This window comes from Manis javanica, chromosome 1, assembly GCF_040802235.1.
Source record: "Manis javanica isolate MJ-LG chromosome 1, MJ_LKY, whole genome shotgun sequence".
Lineage (NCBI taxonomy): Eukaryota > Metazoa > Chordata > Mammalia > Pholidota > Manidae > Manis > Manis javanica.
The window spans coordinates 88946973-88964912 of record NC_133156.1 but is presented as its reverse complement, the minus strand read 5'-3'; the positions used below and the strand labels follow the sequence as shown (position 1 = coordinate 88964912).

The following is a 17940-nucleotide window of genomic DNA, read 5'->3' as shown; positions in this document are numbered from 1 at the left end:
CAGTCTTTGACCTTCTCCCATCCTCAAGCCAGAGGCTGAACCCAAGTGTCCTGCAGCCAATACTGACAGATCCCACCCTGAATGAGGTCTATGTGGCCTCCACCTTCAAGCTGCACACTAAAAGTTCAGCCACCATCTTCGGCCTTTACTCTTCAACTGACAACAGCAAGTATTTTGAGTTTACTGTGATGGGACGCTTAAACAAAGGTAAGCAAATTTTCAGAAATCATTTTTTTTTAAATCCTCCCTCTCTTTCCTATTCCTATTCCTTTTCTTTCCTATTATAGGATTTGGGGTCAATTTTCCTCAGGATGGTTCCCTTGTACAAGTTGATTCTCACCCACCATTCATTTCAGTTTTCCATACCATTTCCATTATTCTAATTGACAATTTACCAAGAAGGGGAGGGTGAGTTGATATTGGGAGAAAGAATGAAGAATTAATTGTGGCCAAAATGCCCTTTGACATTGTCCCATCTTCATTTTCTTCTGGATCCACTTCTGGAAAGGACAGGACCCAGGACAATTAGATTACATCTTAGCTCAGGGTGGTATATCAAACTCTGTAGACTGGGTGGTTTAAACACATTTACAAGTCATGGTGTTGAAGGCTGTTAAGTCTAAGATCAAGGTACCAGTAGATTTGGATCCTGGTTAAAGCCTGGGTCCTGGCTTGTAGCAGCCACCTTCTTGCTGTCCTGACATGGCCTTCCCTGAGTGCACGCCAGTAGAGAGAGTGAGCTTGGTCTTCCTTTCTTATAAGGATACTAGTGCCCTCGTGGGGCTCCTACCCTCATGAACTGATCTGACCCTTATCACCTCCCAAAGTCCCACTTCCAAACACTATCACATTAGGAATTAGGACTTCAATTTTTTATTTAATTATGAATTTTGGAGGGAAACAAACTTTCAGCCCGTAACAGCCACCCATACCATTTTTATGTTTCTGTGAAAGTACGTGGCTTAGCAGACCTAACTTCTAAGTCTATAAGGACCTTCCTGGACCTGACGGAGAGAATATACCTCAACCAGTAGAACTAAGTGAACAGGTCTCTTTCCACCTGTTTTTGCCAACTTACACAGGTCTGTCACCTGTCTGGTCCCTCTGCTGTCAAATGTTTCACTGTCAAAGTGAGTTACTACAAGTACTTAAGAATGACTCCCAAAGAAAAGGCTCACTATTTTTTCATCTCCTTCCCTTTTGCCCTGGGGACAACACCTGTTCCTGTTTATTGAGGAATGTGACAGATACATGGTCATGCTTCCCCATGTTTTTAATAAAAAGAAAGAATCAGTCCTTCTGGCTAGATTTTATATTTATTTCAGTTTGCTCTACAAAAAAAGGTACTTCTAGTGCATCAAACTCTCTTAGATTTCTAATGGTGGCTGAACACTTAAATCTGTAAGCCTTAGGAGCTGAAAAAAAATTTCTGTTAGCTTTCACAGGACTATACAGTTAAACACAAGAAGGAATGGGATTTTAACCCCTTCTTTAATGTCACATTCCGAAAATCCTTCTTCCCTCCCCCTCCTACTCACAAGTCTGCTCTCTGTGGTGCCTCCTGCCTCTTAGGGGCTATGGTGAGGTTGCCCACAATGAAGAGAGTCTGGGGACACAGTTCATGGTTCAGCACATGGTTCAACCATTCCTGCCTCATTGCCCCTTCTTCAGCCCTGATAGGAGGTGATCTCACCCATCTCTCTGCCTTAAATCTAACAGCTCCATTTGCCTCACATCTATTGAAGGAACTGCTCATCTTCTAACAACCTAGCTACTCAGCTTAGGATCTGTAGAAACCACCCTCTTCATCTAAAGATCAGTAGCTTCTCACTAAACTGTCTATTTTAGATGCATTAGAAGATTTTTCTTTTAGTTCACTCAGCTTGGTGGCTACAAAGCCCTCTGTAGAGTGAAAATCTCTGCTGCTTGCTTTTCACTTTCAGTGAATCTCACCCCCTATTTCTAAATTGGTCAGCATGTGTGAACCCCTTGTGGAAAATCTATGTTGCCTGGAAACACAAGGAGACAACTTCCTCTGGCCTGATGGTGTTTACTTTCTATAGACGGGGTAACACTAGATATATGGGCAGGTGATGGACAGGTAGCAGGGTTGTTAGGATGTGTCTTTTGAAGACTCACCAGGCATGTGATTATAAATACCAGCTGGTCGCCGTCTTAGAGACGATGAAGGGGCTAATGAACTGCTCCCCACCCTCCAGCCTATTAGAAAAGACAAATAGCTCTTAGAAATATTTTTTTAAAGAATCCAGAAATGAAAATTCTCAAGAAAGCAAAGAGGAGTTTATATTAGTATTATAGTTTGGAGAGTTGAACTTAACATAGAGAAGTTTCACTAGAGCAATAGGAAAAGCAGAGATTTCCCATCACTGGTGAATCTGAAAGTTCTAGGAAGGAGAAGCAGCCCATTCTGACTGGAACAAGAAGTCACTGGATCCACCAGGTCCAAGGAAAAGATGTGGTTGTGACTCCCCATTGAAATATTCAGTGATGGCCATGTAGGCCTGACATAATTTGTGGACAGTGGGTGAGCCTCAGTCGTTATTCAACTGGCAAGGCTCAGCTGATCTCCTCTTTTGATTTGCACGCAAGGCAGTGAACAAGAGAAATCAAGGTGTATCTCTACTGACTGAAAACACCTAAGTAAGAAATCGAAGACCTCTTTCCCTCCATTAAAAGCCATGATTTGGGAGAGAATGACTATACAGATAGTATCAAAGAGAATTGGTTGTCTGGGTCCTAGAGGAGCCCCTCCAATAAAGTAAAGTGTATCCCATGAAGACTATGAAGAATAAGTTTGGCACCAAGCTCTCTGCTTCTACTCTTAACATTTTGCAAGTCATCCTACCCATGGCTGCCTCATTAATGTTCACAAAGCATAACTTTGTCAGGTCATTCCTGACCCCAGCGAGCTTTAACAGCTCCCATTCCAAACTGAATAAGGTACAAATGCTCCTGCAGGACACTCAGGGCTTTCCACTGCATGACCTCCAACCCGCCTTTCCAATTTTTCCCTCCTTCCAGCCAGCCTGGGCTTCAGCGAGTTGGCGAGCTATCAGTCCCTGGAACTACCCATGTGTCTCTCCTTCTTCATCTTTTTGCTCTAGCCCTCTGCTCCTGCACCATCTCTAGATACGAAAACCTTATACATGCAAGACCCATTTCAAACTCTTGACATCTTTCCTTATATGACTTTGTACCTGTACAGAATATACTGATTTTAGCTTGCCTTGTACTTAAATCACTTCTAGGCCTTCTTTCCAGTAAGTTGTAAGCTCCCTCAAGGCAGGGATGGAGAATCCCTTAGCTCAACTTTGTGTCTATCCCAGCACCTAGTACAGCACCTTGTACATAGAAGTGGCTCTGAGCAGATTGAGTAAAATAACTGGAGGCTGAGAAGAGCAGCCTTATTGTGGAAATTTGGGAAGTTGCCAAATTTCATTGCCAGGCACATAGTAGGTCTGGCTCAGATTCATTTTTGAATGAGTGAATGTTGAAGCCACTTGGAAGAAGAGAAGGTATAAAAGAAACATTGTTCATATTTCTGATAGAAATGAGCTATCAGATTATTAATGAAAATAGAGGTGGTATAATCTTGATAGAAATAAGCATTCTACAGGGCTGTGCTGGATAGAAAATATGGTTGTTACTTTTCTTGTATCTGGCTTAGAGGCAACTTTTCAGTTAGTATCCCGAGTTTGAGTCACAGTTAAAAATCTTAACTGTTTCACCACGAATACATCTCTGAATCACTCTTAGCCTTGACTTACTTTCTCTTAAGTGGGGATAATAATAGCCACTCACAGATTGATTGCAAGAACTGGAAGATTTTTCTTTTAGTTCAATAAAGTATAATAATTTTTTTTAGACTGTGAAGCTCAATAAAAATTTCAGTTTCTTATACTGGATAGGTAGGTAGGTAGATAAGAGAGAGAAAAAAGAGAGAAAGAGATCTGTTTTGGCCACTGTCTTCCAAGGTGATGATTCGGTGAACTCTTAGCTTGCCTTGATGAAAGCTCCACCTTTCAGGAGAGCCGTGAGAAGAGCTGCTTCTTTAGTCTTCATTTGATCTCCGCAGAGGAAGTCGGTGCTGTGGAGGATGAAGGGAACCCCAAGAATCTGAAGTAATGACTGGACAGACTCAGTCAAGGTCCTTAGACTATGGATAGGTGATAATCAGTTAGTTCAAAGTAGTGGTTCTGAGTCCTGCACGCTAAAGAGAGATACAGCTTGAGAGAGATGAGTTTAAAAATCAGAATTCTGACTTCAGCATTTTATTAAAAATAATGATAATAATAATAATAATAATAATAATAATAATAATAATAATAATAATAATAATAAAGGGAGAAATGTGGGATTCACATATAAATCAAGTATAAAAATCAAACGAATATTCATATTTGACCTGATTGTTTATAGTTCATCATGCGTGATCAAAACCGAAAGCTTTTGTGATGAATGCCCTTGTACTGTTCACCATGTAACTTATTCACTATGTAAGAATTTGTTCACCATGTAAGAACTTGTTCGCTATGTTTCAGAAGATTGGAGACTGATGAGAATTAGGCTTGGGGTGAATTAATGATTGTGCATTGAGCATTGACTCCCCTATACAGAATTTTATTGTTGTTAACAACCATTTGATCAATAAATATGAGAGATGCCCTCTCAAAAAAAATAAAAAATAAATAAAAATAAAAAAATAAAAATCGGAATTCTGAATCCAATAATGAAGGGGGGGGGAATAAGAGACCTCAAGCATTAACAATGTTTATGGAGCTCTTACAGTGTACCAGGACTGGTACAATAAAAAAAAAATCAGTATTGAGCACAATGCCTGACACACAGAATTAATGGATGAACAGATACAAAGACTCAACACTCACTTTCCCTTTTAACTTTCACAATGTTCTTATGGGGTGTCCTTGAATGAGCTCAATTTTAAAGTGGGCATATGCAGAAAATGGAAATAATTTTGGTGAACTTCAGGACAGATCTACAGAGGATTAAATTACTATTCATACATTTCAGGATTGCATGGAAACAGAAGCTGGGATCATCTGAAAGCAAATGGGTTTACTAAAAATAAGTCATGCCAAATTTTTTCTTAAAGTTAAGTTTCTAAGCTGACAGATCAAAAAGATGCTCTGAGTATCTTGACTTCAGAAAAGAATTTCTCAGGGCACTCATGCCTTTCTCAATATGATAAAAAAGAATGAACTATATAGGTAGTATAGTTAGGGGTTGGTAGGTTGCCTGATAGCAAGTACTCACTGGTTTTTGACAAGGCTCTATCTTGGGCATTTAAATAGTCAATGTATCAGTAACTTAGTTGAAGACATAGACAGTATTTTTATCAACAAAGCTGGAAAGACAGTTGAAACATGTTGGATACCATCAGCAAGATTTACGATGTCCTAACAGGCTGGAACAATATGCCACAGTCAATCAATTGAAATTTAACAAGAATAAACGTAACTCTATCATTTAGGAGTAAAGTAACTTGCAGAAGTACAGGATAAGGAAGATGTATCCTAAGAGTTACAGTCAGCAACATTAAGAACCAATCAGTGAAAATAAATAGATAGATAGATAGATAGATAGATAGATAATCAAATGGATCGACTGTACTTCAGTAAAAAAAGAATCAGTGTTGAGCACAGTGCCTGACACATAGTAGTTGCTCAAAAATGTTTGCTGAATTAATGAATGAACAGATACAATGATGCAACTGTTTTTAAAAAGCACCTTAAAGTTTAGGCTTTATGATGCGTGCATGTGGCCAGATTAAGGAAGCTAATAGTCGCACTGTCCTCTGACTTATCCAGGCCACATCTAGAATATTGTGTCTAGTCCTTCACAGGGACACTGTTGAGTCAGAGATTACCTTGGGAAGAGTCACCAAAACAGCAGCCCTCTGGACCCCATATTTTACTATATCACAAGTCAAAAAGTTAAAGGAACTAGAAAAATAAAGGAGCCAGACAGAAGACACAAGAGAGGTGAAAGATGCCTTAAAATATTTGAAGAACATCATTTGGATTGAAGATAAGACCTAATCTTTCCATAGCACTGATGAGTAAAATTAGGGCCCATTTGGTGGAGATCAGAGGAAGCAGTTATTGGCTCTGTGTTAGGAAAATCTTGGAGAGCAATCCAAAAGTGAAATGGGGTTCTCTGCAAAGTAATGAGTTCCTTGTTACTGGAAATGTGCTGGTAGAGGCTGCAATTTCATTGAAGGTATTTGTGAATTGAGATATTAAGCTTGAATGACTTATAAGGCTAATAATATTCTGGGGCTTTACTAAGGCTAGAGAAAGGTTCCAGAGGCGCTTAAGAAATTGCTTTGCAACTCTCTCTTATGACATGACCTTGGGATTCTCTGCATACTCACAGCTTTGTTGCCTGCCAGATAGCTGTGTACAGTGATGAATCTCATAATTTCTCAAAATATAGAGTCCTCTGCAGATGTTGAATATAATTGTGCTTCCTTTCACTGGATGGTTTCTTTGCCGTGTGTGTGTGTGTGTGTGTGTGTGTGTGTGTGTACACTCTGTAAACTGTACATTTGTTCAAACTGCTATAAGAAAACTCTGAAACACAGAGACTGCATTTATCATGCCTGGGAGTCACCCAAAGTATTTTCAGGAAGCACAGTTGATGATTTACCTTTTATATGTATTTCCAAAGTGCTAGAGTTACAAAGACCTAGTGTATAGGGCATAAAGATAAATAAGCAGTGGCAACCAAGACTCTCCATCACAGGGCACATTAGTGGCAAGGAGGCTTTTTCTTAACATACAATTATTTAAAAAGAAGAGGAAAAGTTGATGGTGATGGATTTCATCAGATATTTAAAAGTGCCAAGGAGCAAAGCCATTTGCCAAGCAAAGCAGAAAGCCCCAGACTACCTTCATGAGTCTGCTGCCCGCAGGCCAGGTCACTCTGAACTCATTTGCCTACCAGACAAAATATTGTCATTTCCAGTTCTTTAAAGTTGGCATCCTGCTTTATTGCTTTGACATTTAATACATCACAATAGTTTTGACTACCAAGTCCACTTTTTAAAAAGCACCTTTTGACAACTCCTTCCCCAGATAACAATACTTCAAATCTTCATTGCTTGGTTTTTCCTCACCTGCCAGTCACTGAGATGGTCTAATCAGGCTAAGCTCTGTGGTTCCTGTGTCAGGCTGGTACCTGGGTATGAAAATGTAGCCATCAAATCAGGCCCAAATTGTCAAGGACACCAAGATGTCAAGTTTAGAAGGAAAAGATTGAATAAATAAGCAAATGGAAACTGCCCCTCACCCCAACACCTTTAAAGATTGTGGGTAAAAAAAAAAAAAAAACAATAGATACATGAATCTTCTATTTTATCTATTTTTTCATTCAATAAACAGTTGTATTTTGCTATAGTATATGGGAAAATTAGTAAGAAATAAAATTTTTAAAATACACAAAATATTTTTTTAAAACCTTAAATAGTAAGAAATAGACTCCTGGTCCCAAGAGTTTATGCTGTAGTAGAGAAGATAAAAAATAAACACAAATAAATATACTAATACTGACATTTGCATAGCAGTTTATAGCTTTGCATTTCCTTATCTGACCACCACTGAAAACAAAATGAACTAGGAAGGACAGCTTCTATTAACTCCACTTACTAGTTTAAAAAATGGATACTTAGCAAAATGAACAGGTCCAGGGGCACATAACTGAACCATTACTAGAATGTGGGTCCTGGAAAAGTACACCTAGAAAGTACCAAGAAAGTGTCATGAGCATATGAATGAGACAGTGACTTCAAACCCTGGGAAAGAAGGACGGCTTCAGGGAAGTCCTCAGCATATAAGCTGGACCTTAGCTTCAGATGTGTAGCAATGGTGGAGCAGGAAGGAGAGTGATGAAGAAGAGAACATTCTACACAGAAAGAAAAGGAGGCAGGAGACTGGGGAAAGCTAGCGAAGAGTGAAAACATGGAACAGGTTGTTCAGCTTGGCTGAGCATCAGCACATGGAGGACCACAGAGGTGATGGGAAGGTTGGGTCAGTCCTGGGTTAAGGAGTTTAGACATGATTTAGGAACCTCTGGGGAGCTATGGAAGGATTTCATTTGCTTGCTTGCATTTGGCTTGAGAAGGCAATAGCTTGGTCAGAGCAGTCCTATAAGAAGCTCAAGCTGTCAGTGCAGAAAAACTGCAGAAACTCAGTAGGGAGGTGAGTCAGGAATCTGGCAGTGAAACCCAGAGATGGAACAGAGTAGAGGCCGACAGGCCATTTGAAGACCTGCAGGCTTCAGTTCTTCTAATCAGACGTGCACTGAGTGCTCGGTAAGCCTTGTGAGAGAACCAGGCTGCCATCACCAAGCCATCTGTGGCAGCTGGTGGCGAAGGGAAAGCATGCAGGGGAACTGAATGTGCAGCAGCTGAAGAAACAGAACTGTGCCCAGTGACTTTTCCGGAGGGTGGGGGATTGGGGGGTGATAGCAGAGGTGTGGTAGACTGAGGAGAAGCCACTCCTTCTGGCTTCAGGGGGCTGGCTGCCACGTCTCCTGGAAGGAAATGACTGTCTTCCTAGCTTGGTAGTATTTTTCCCTCTTTCATGCTTCCCTCTGCTGTGTGTGGGGGAGTGGGAGGTGGGGCTGATGGGGAAAGGTGAGCACTGGAAAAGGGCCGCTGGAAGCCATCAGTTCTCTCCCACTCCAGTGGTGCTGCTTCTGGAGAAGGTCGGGGAAATGCCCTCCACCCCATCTGGGGCCAGACCTGTGGGCTCCTTCTGGAGTGGAGGATGTGACTGATGTGAAATGCTGAGTTTCTTGAGCAGCTGTCTGCCCTCGGGGTAGTCTTACTGTTCTGAAGATAAATAAGCAGAGAAGCACTAAAGTAAGGAATTTGCAATAAAAAAAGAAAAATGAACAATGGAAGCCATAAGAGAAGTGAGAATCATTGGGTCATATAAAGAATGGTAAATGTCACAGCACTTGATAATTTTTCTGCTAACAGGCATTGCAAAGATGGAGGTCTCCATAATTATTATTCTCCTTATTTCCCTCCTTCTATCATCAGAAGACCTAGGAGCCTGCGGATCTGGTCCTCTTGGCATTGTGTTGCAACCCAAAGCAAGACAGAAGTGTAGAACCCCTTCAATGGCAGCACAAACACAACAGTAGGTTTTGCTGCCTGAAATAGGTGTTGACTCAACACTCTGTAAACTTTTTAATTTATATATGAAAAACTTCCAAGGCAATCATTTTATTATTCATTGGAAGTTCATATTCACAGCATTTAATGTGTACCTGTTACATGTAAAGTACTCTACTAGGTACTATTTATAAATTAAAATTAGCAATTCGCTTATGAAAAGTAAATCATGGCCCACATGCCCCAGAAGGCCTATTAAAAGCAGGCAAGGTGCCCACGAAAATATGTTTCCTTTGAATTCCACAGAAATCTCAGTTTGGGGAGGAAAAGCAAGGGTATTCGTTTTAAGCCACTGTGTGTATCCTCGTAAACTGTTAATGTGCAGACCAGAGGTTGTGGCTGTAACAGGAGTAAGAAAATATTCAGTGGATGTGTCTATGACCGAATTGAAGTTGGTGGTCCAAGTGGTCTTTTTATTGGCCTGTAAAAATTCCAGGTATTTGTGTAACTCTTTAGAAGAGTAAAAAAGTAAAAGTTTAAAAAAACTGAATTGCTGCATGTTTGGGCTCAGTTTTCCTCTCTATTGGGACCATATTCACCTTCAGTTTCCAGCCATGCCGTTCCTGTTGTCAATTCTGAACAACATTAAATAAAGGGGTAAAGTTCCTTTATGTCCCATATTTAAAAATGCCTTGAGAATTTCTACTCATATTTTCTTTCGTCCCACTATTTTCCTTCTGTTTGTACCACATTTATTTAAATCTTACCAATACTTTACTTGAGGAAATGTAATATTGTACTCTATGCATAGAAAGGCCTTCTGATCAATCTGTCTTGCCAGTTTTCACTGGTTCTTTTCTCTCAGTGAGCAAGTGGTGGGGACCAATAGGCATAAAAGATCTACTGGCTCCTCCTGACATCTTTTTAGGTCATGGAGCCTGATACCAACTGGCCCTTTCTAGCCATGATCAAGTGGAGAAGCAAATCTCGTCAGATTTTAAAAGGGGTGGGAAAATGAACCTATGAAAGTCTAATACATTTGGAGGAAGTCTTCAAATATATCCTTAAGGTGTCACAGTAGTGAGTATGTTCTCTGGCAATACTGCAACCAAAACAGCTGTTCCTGGCTGGTCAGGACGAAGCTGTCGTTTACACTCTGCAAAAAAAGGGCAGCTGAGAAAAGACAGCCCAAGTTACTTGCTGCAGATCATACAGACCAACAGGAGTATGATCTGGGTGTATGTGTGTCTCATTGCTTCTTTACTTTTTTGTATTATATAAGTAATGTTTCTTGTAACACACATTATCCAGGTGCCCAGCAATGACACTGTGAATGTTGACATATTTCCTTCTAATTTTCTATGTATATATATATATATATATATACATACACATACATACATACATATATACACATACATACATACACACACACCCTCAGTTTTTTTCTGAATGAGACTATACTGACTCGTAACCTTTTTTTCATTTAACAAAATACCAAGAATGTCTTTTTTTTTAATACAAAACTATTCCATAGTATTCTGTTTTATCATTATACCATAATTTCAGCAGTCTATCTTTTTATGTTGTGCCAAGTAATCATTTCAGAAATATAACAAATGTTTCTGGTGCTTAACTTGGGTTTGGCAGTGGTGCCTATGGATGGACCTGGAGGTGTTCTTGGTAGACTCATTCAGCCCTTGGAAGCAAATCACCTTGGTTTTTTTTTTTTGAGAGGGCATCTCTCATATTTATTGATCAAATGGTTGTTAACAACAATAAAATTCTGTATAGGGGACTCAATGCACAATCATTAATCAACCCCAAGCCTAATTCTCAACAGTCCCCAATCTTCTGAGGCATAACGAACAAGTTTTTACATGGTGAACAAGTTCTTACATAGTGAATAAGTTCTTACATGGTGAACAGTGCAAGGGCAGTCATCACAGAAACTTTCAGTTTTGATCACACATCATGAACTATAAACAATCAGATCAATTATGATTATTCGTTTGATTTTTATACTTGATTTATATGTGAATCCCACATTTCTCCCTTATTATTATTATTTTTTTAAATAAAATGCTGAAGCGGTAGGTAGATGCAAGATAAAGGTAGAAAACATAGTTTAGTGCTGTAAGAGGGCAAATGTAGATGATCAGGTGTGTGCCTATAGACTGAGTATTAATCTAAGCTAGACAAGGGCAACAAAACATCCACTGATGCAGAAGATTTCTCTCAAAACAGGGGGTGGGGTGAGGTTCTAAGCCTCACCTCTGTTGATCCCCAATTTCTCACCTGATGGCCCCCCTGTGACTGTGCCTGTCTTAGGTTGTTCCTCCCTGAGGAATCTTACCCATCTCTGGCTAACCAGTCATCTTCTGGGGCCAAACAGGGAAATGTAAAGTTGGTAAGTGAGAGAGAAGCATTGTTGTTTGAAAAGGTTAGCTTTGTACTTTTTTGCAGATTTATGCCCTGTGGCTTCTATGCCCAGCATTTGTCTTGAGGTATCTTTACCACTTGGAAGAATTATGATACTTGGTAATTTCAATGTGAGGCACGAATTCTACTTAGGGATTGTAATTATGAAGGAAGAAGAGAAGCTATAGAAGTAGCAGACAGAAGAAAACATGGGAAGATTGATTATTTCTTTGACATATCTTCTTGTATTGTAACATAAGTGTGTATAGGTTTTAAATTACTAATTAAATTGTGTGCACACATTAACATAATAGGAATACAGTTACATAACCAAAGCAGACCTACAATTACCAGCCATATCCAGTTAAACCGAGAAAACCAGTTAGGCACCCTAGGCATTTGTGAAAACTTATCAATGATATGATGGATATTGTCTAACTGAATTTGAATATTTTGAGAAAAATCAGACAAATTAAAACAACACATTCCTGGGAACTGTTCACATCCTGTATGTTCTTTTAACAGTAGATAGTCTATAGTTGCAAGATTTTGGAGTGCTACAACTTGCACTTCTCCTAATTCTTGGTTGAGTTCTGACAGTATAGATCCAGTCAAATTTGTTGTTTTACTGTATGCACAGGCCAGCTTAGATATCTCCTTCTTCATTCCAATGGCAAGTCCAGGAACTGGTGGGATGAATGCAGCTACAACTGCAATAGCACCAGGATCTTTGTTGAAGTTTTTTGATGATCGTCTTCTGGAATGACTCTTCCAGAGAATATTGATGTTGGAAGTTCTTCATATTGTATCTTAATACGTTTTCTGGGTAGCCAAATTAGGCTTTGATCCTCTGTATAAACACAAACAAAGCCTTTGCCCACACTTTGATATGCCCTTTATACCATTGTGAAGAACTTACTGGAGATCACCACACAGGAACTGCTTTTTTTTTTTTTAAGAGAAAGGAATATTATCAGAAAAATGTCCTTCCGTAGCTGATCATCTGACACCCTTTAAATGATCAAAATTAAGGATATTTAAAGCATGCATTAATCGGTGATTTGCAGTTAGTATTATCCTATCATCACTTTGGTTTTTATAGCAAACCTCACCCAGTGGGCTTTACTCCCAAAGGCTCAGCATCTAGAAACAGATTTTTGCTCAGGGCCCAATATATTCAAGACAATAGTGGAGTTAAAAGCAAGACAGAAAAACAGAACTTGAAAATGTACATGAATTTTCATTTAGTGAGCTTAGCCAGTTATGTGAATAGGTAGCTACCTGCATAGAAGAAGCAAACAAAAAATAAGGTAGTGGATCTCCCCCATAGTGCTTCCTTTTGCAACCATTGAATACCTTTGGTTTTTAACAGCATTGTGAAATCTGAGGCTAGGTTGCTGAGGGACCGTATAACATGACATATGAATCAGCATATGTTTTCAAAGGCTTCCCTACTCCTGGCGTTCTTTTGGAATGTCATGGAATACCACACTCAGCTGCAAATTCCAGTCCTGCCACTTACTATGTCCTTGAGCAGTTCCTCCACTTATATGAGCTTCACTTTCCTCATCTGTAGTTATTTTAGTTTCATAGGGTTGCGATGAATAGGAGTTAACTGTTTAAAGCAACTAAGGGCAGCACCCAGCCCCATAGGAGGGCTCAGTAAATGTTTGATAAATTAATGAATTCAGGCCTTTAGGAGTTACTGGGATTTTGGTTGCCTCTTGATGGGTTCTGCTCATTCATTGTACTTACCACTATCTGCAATTATAATTGTTTGTTTTCAAATTTGCCACTTATTGTCAGTCTCTCCATAAGCACAACATATCCTCAGCAACAGAGTGGGCTGCCTGTGCCTAGAACAACAACTGGCATACAAGATGTTGAATATTTATGGTTCTGACTTGCTTATATTCTTTCCCCTGACCCAGCCTTGTGACTGGAGGCTGTTCAGCACAGAATCACCCGCATTCCCCTTCTCCCATCATTCATTGATCTGTGCTTGGTTCCAGCCATCCTCCGTTACCTGAAGAATGATGGGAAGATTCATTTGGTGGTTTTCAACAACCTGCAGCTGGCTGACAGCAGGAGGCACAGGGTCCTCCTGAGACTGAGCAATTTGCAGCGAGGGGCTGGCTCTGTAGAGCTCTACGTAGACTGCACCCAAGTGGATTCTTTTCACAATCTCCCCAGAGCCTTTTCTGGCCTTGCCCAGAGTCCTGAGTCCATTGAACTGAGGACTTTCCAGAGGAAGGCACAGGTAGGAACCCACAAACCATTCTCTGAAGGGGAAAGGCGGGCTGCCAAGGCTCAGGGCCCACAGAGGAGTGTGCGGGAGTCAGGAAGGGTCTAATTCCGGCTGTGTACTAGAAGCACCCACAGAGCTTACACTACTTACTCACAGAGGGTCCACCCTCAAGGTAAATTGTATCAGAATCTGTAGGGGTGATAAATAGGCATCAGTCTTTTTAAAAATACTGATTGTATTGGGAAGCCAAAATTGAGAGCCTCTGTTTTAGATAAGTGGAGACTTTCTAGAAATAACTGTGAAGTTGGAAGAATGGCAAAATTTTAAAAACTATCTTTAGGCAACAGGATGATCTATTTTTAATCTTTCTATAATGTCATTATTTATTATTTTTTAATGAAAGTAAAAAGAATGATTGGAAACTGTTAAGCACTAGGAATATTTTTCACAGGTCTTGTCAGAACATCCTTAATAAAAAAGACCTTATTGCCAGCTTAGTTCCATAAGGCCTTAAAAATCCCATCACTTCTATCTTCTGTTTTATGCTGTGTTAATGGTATTATTTTTATTATATCATTGTACCTACTGTAGAAATTGCCATATAGATTTCTTTTGGAATTTTGTGCTAGGAGATACTTTGTTTCCTGTGAAGAATTAGTGTTCTTTGTTGTTCCATTAATTATAACTGGCCATAGTTTCTGTACTTTATCTGATGTAGAAGTTAATGCCAAAATCAGTAGCTATATTCATATGTTATTGTTCATGATATTGCCATCTCTATGTCTTAGTCCTTATTTTTCCATTTCTACTTTATTATATATGCTTTAGTTACAAGTTGCTCTGACCCCTTTGTACAAAGAGGCAGGGTATAGGCAATAATTTCCACTACAACTAGGAATGCTGAGAAGTTTTAGAAAATAGTATAAAAATCATGCCTCTGACACTAGAATTTTGTGCTTGGAGAATAGGAAGCATTTTAAAGCAGAAATTGCCAGAATGCTAAAATACTAGGGAGAGAGAGATCCATATGTATTTATATATAGATAAAAGAATTAGTGAATAGAGAGATAAGCTTTCCATTATTTCTGAATCCCCAAGGTAACCCAAATAATCAGAATGACAGAAATTGTGTCACTGACCATTTCAGAAATGAGTGTCCACCACCAAACAAGTCAGTTTCTAAAAGCCAGGGGCCTGCCATGACAAGGTCATCAGAAATTATACTCATTGGAATTTTCTCAAAAGTTCTACCTCCATAGACCATCAGTGGGGACCACAGAATTCTATCTTCCTTCTCATTCATTCAGTCAGCCGATTAATCAACAAGTAGGCACAGTATAGGCATTAGGGATACTGTGGTGGGCAAAATAGTCATGGCCCTGCCTCCAAAAGCTTACAGTCTGATGTCCAATACATTTTCTGTTACATAACATGTGTTGCACACATCTTAACTTGGCTAATTTAAAAAGCAGAATCCCTGTGAAAATCCTTGGCATTCTCATTTCTAAAATAAGGATGCTGACTTTACATTTGGCAGCTAACAAAAACTTTTTCTGTCACATATAAAAATGGGTACAAAAGTAAAAGTTACAAAATAAAGGGGTGAGGAAATTGACTTTGTTGACTAACAGTGAATGATTGGTATCAACCAATAAAGCGAAAATGTGAAGCCAACTACCTAATAATTATAGCATATACTGTTTATTCATTCCCACAGCCCAAGGAAATCAGAGACTTTGCTAAAACTTATAGCTAAGACATCCTAAAAATAATAGTGTTTAAAATTGAGATCAATATCTTATTTCTTACAGTCTAAACTCCATAAACAGATTCCAAACAATTCTTAAAAGGCTCCTGCCACAAAATAACTTGTTTGCTGTGAAGAAAAAAGCCCTTTCTCTTCTCAGAGCCACCTTGTTGAAGTCCCAGGCCACACTGGATGCCAGGATTTTCCTAGGCTACTGGCTGCTTCCATTTTTGCTTCAGTCAGAAGGGCGGGGCTGACAGGCTTTAGGAATAATGCAAACCCACAGAGTTATGTAAGATGTCAGGGCCGAAGTATACAGAGGTATTCTTATATGAAAATTGTGTGGGTGTGCAAGCACATTGGCTTTTGAAAAGCATCAGCAATGTGTGGTATGAATGTTGTTTCTTCCAGGACTTTTTGGAAGAGCTGAAGCTGGTGGTGAGAGGCTCACTGTTCCAGGTGGCCAGCTTGCAAGACTGCTTCCTGCAGCAGAGTGAGCCCCAGGCCGCCCCAGGCACAGGTGTGGGCTTTTGGGCAGTTTGCTCCCCTTCATCATACAGACAAACCCTGGGGCCCCCGAATGGGCTGGGGACCGTCACTGAAAGGTGGACTGGCAGCAGAGCAGTCCTACAGAAGGTATCTATAGAAAGCAGGCTCTTGTGCTAAAGTCCATGGCAAATTTTATTCTTATAACTCATATGAAGTTGGACTAAGTAGCCAGTGGCATCATTACATTATTTGGATGGATTAGATGAATTACTGCAAGTTAAATTCCTTTATATAGATTTTTTGTCATGAAGATTCTCTGGGAAATCCTTCGGTTTTGCGTCTCTGTAGAAATGGCCGTCGCTGGCTGAATGCTCCTTACCTTATGCTGTTGCTACAGGGGACTTCAATCGGCAGTTCTTGGGGCAAATGACACAACTAAACCAGCTCCTGGGTGAGGTGAAAGATCTTCTGAGACAGCAGGTAACGAGGACAAGTCATCAGAGAGGCCCCGGTCTTATCCGAGAGGCTGTCTGTGTGAACTAGTGGGGAACTAGTGGGGCTGCGGGCCTGCAGAGCAGGAGGTGGGCCGGGAGTCAGACCTCTGGCGGCCCCACACAGGCAAGGGCTCTTGAAGAGCTCTAGAAGCAGGGGATGAGTGTGATAAACATACCTGGCTCCAAGCAGAGCAGGGACTGTAAGGGCCACTTTAGCATTACTCTAAGAAGTGCTTAACAGATTGCTGCACATGGATTCTCTCATTCCTGGATTATACATCAGGTACTCTTTTGCCATCTTTGTTTTCCCTTCCCTTTACTAAAGGTTAAGGAAACATCATTTTTGCGGAACACCATCGCTGAATGCCAGGCTTGTGGTAAGTGCTTTTCTAATAACCGGCTCATTCTGAGTTGTACGAGCAGATGCAGACTCGTGCAGGGCCTGGGGTGAGGCTGCATTGGCTGTGGTTTCTGGGAGTCTGGCATAGAGTTGGAGGGAAGGGAAGGTCATTGGGAAACCAAATCTCATTTTCTAACAGCTATTCTTTCCAAGCGGTGAGACAGCCTATGGATTGTTGTTTTTCTCTAGGTCCTCTCAGCTTTCAGTCTCCAACCCCAAACACACTGGTTCCCCCTGGGCCCCTGACACTGCCAACAGCCCCTGCAGCCCCAGTGCACCGGTGTAATTCCAACTCATGTTTCCGTGGCGTCCGATGTACTGACACCAGGGATGGCTTTCAGTGCGGGCCCTGCCCCGAGGGCTACACAGGAAATGGGATCGCCTGTTCTGATATTGATGAGGTAAAGCTCCCCTGGACAGGGTGGGGGCTCCCTAAGGATCTTGCGTCCCCTGCAGCTCATGGAAAAAGAAGCCAGGCTGATGGCGAGGGATGATCTGACTTGTCCTCCAGGCTACATAGAAATTCCTCATGAGTCCTTAGAGACCGTGAGACATTGTGAGCTGAGGGAGGACGGAGGCAGCCGCACTGCAGTGGCTCTGTCCGTCATACCTCCTTTCTATGCTTCCAACTCTTTTAACTGCTCCATGGTACTACAATGCTAACATTTCGGCTTTGTACTCCAACACTGATTATTTCCCTTAAGCAGTCTGTGTTACAATTTTGATTTTTCCACACTTTGCAAATATGGATGGGGGGAGACTACGTAAGGGTATATTTCAGGGATTGCAACCAATTTCTTTATGCTTCCTAAAACAGAGGAGTAGAGGGGGCTCGCAAATGAACAAGAACTGATGGGGAGGCCTCATAATCTGTGAGTAAACAAAAGAGAGTGCCTAGGGAGAGAGCCAGAGAGACACAGACAGCAAATACGGGCTGTTTGGCCAGCGTGCAAAGCCTCTGCAGGAGACTGTTTCAAG

At 40.7% G+C, this 17940-nt stretch overlaps 1 protein-coding gene across 3 annotated transcripts in view; it reads left to right on the top strand.

The window, feature by feature from the left end:
• Positions 1 to 17940, top strand: part of THBS4 (thrombospondin 4) — a 105195-nt gene that overhangs the window by 65954 nt on the left and 21301 nt on the right. For 2 of the 3 annotated variants that reach the window (XM_073234640.1, XM_073234638.1), the window contains exons 2-7: positions 4 to 207; positions 13597 to 13844; positions 15991 to 16099; positions 16466 to 16548; positions 16888 to 16939; positions 17152 to 17363. In XM_073234640.1, the coding sequence (XP_073090741.1) occupies positions 189 to 207; positions 13597 to 13844; positions 15991 to 16099; positions 16466 to 16548; positions 16888 to 16939; positions 17152 to 17363 (723 nt within the window). In that variant the 5' untranslated portion in view covers positions 4 to 188. Of the gene's footprint in view, positions 1 to 3; positions 208 to 13596; positions 13845 to 15990; positions 16216 to 16416; positions 16549 to 16887; positions 16940 to 17151; positions 17364 to 17940 lie in introns of those variants that run through there. The other variant, XM_073234641.1, reaches the window with a different exon arrangement.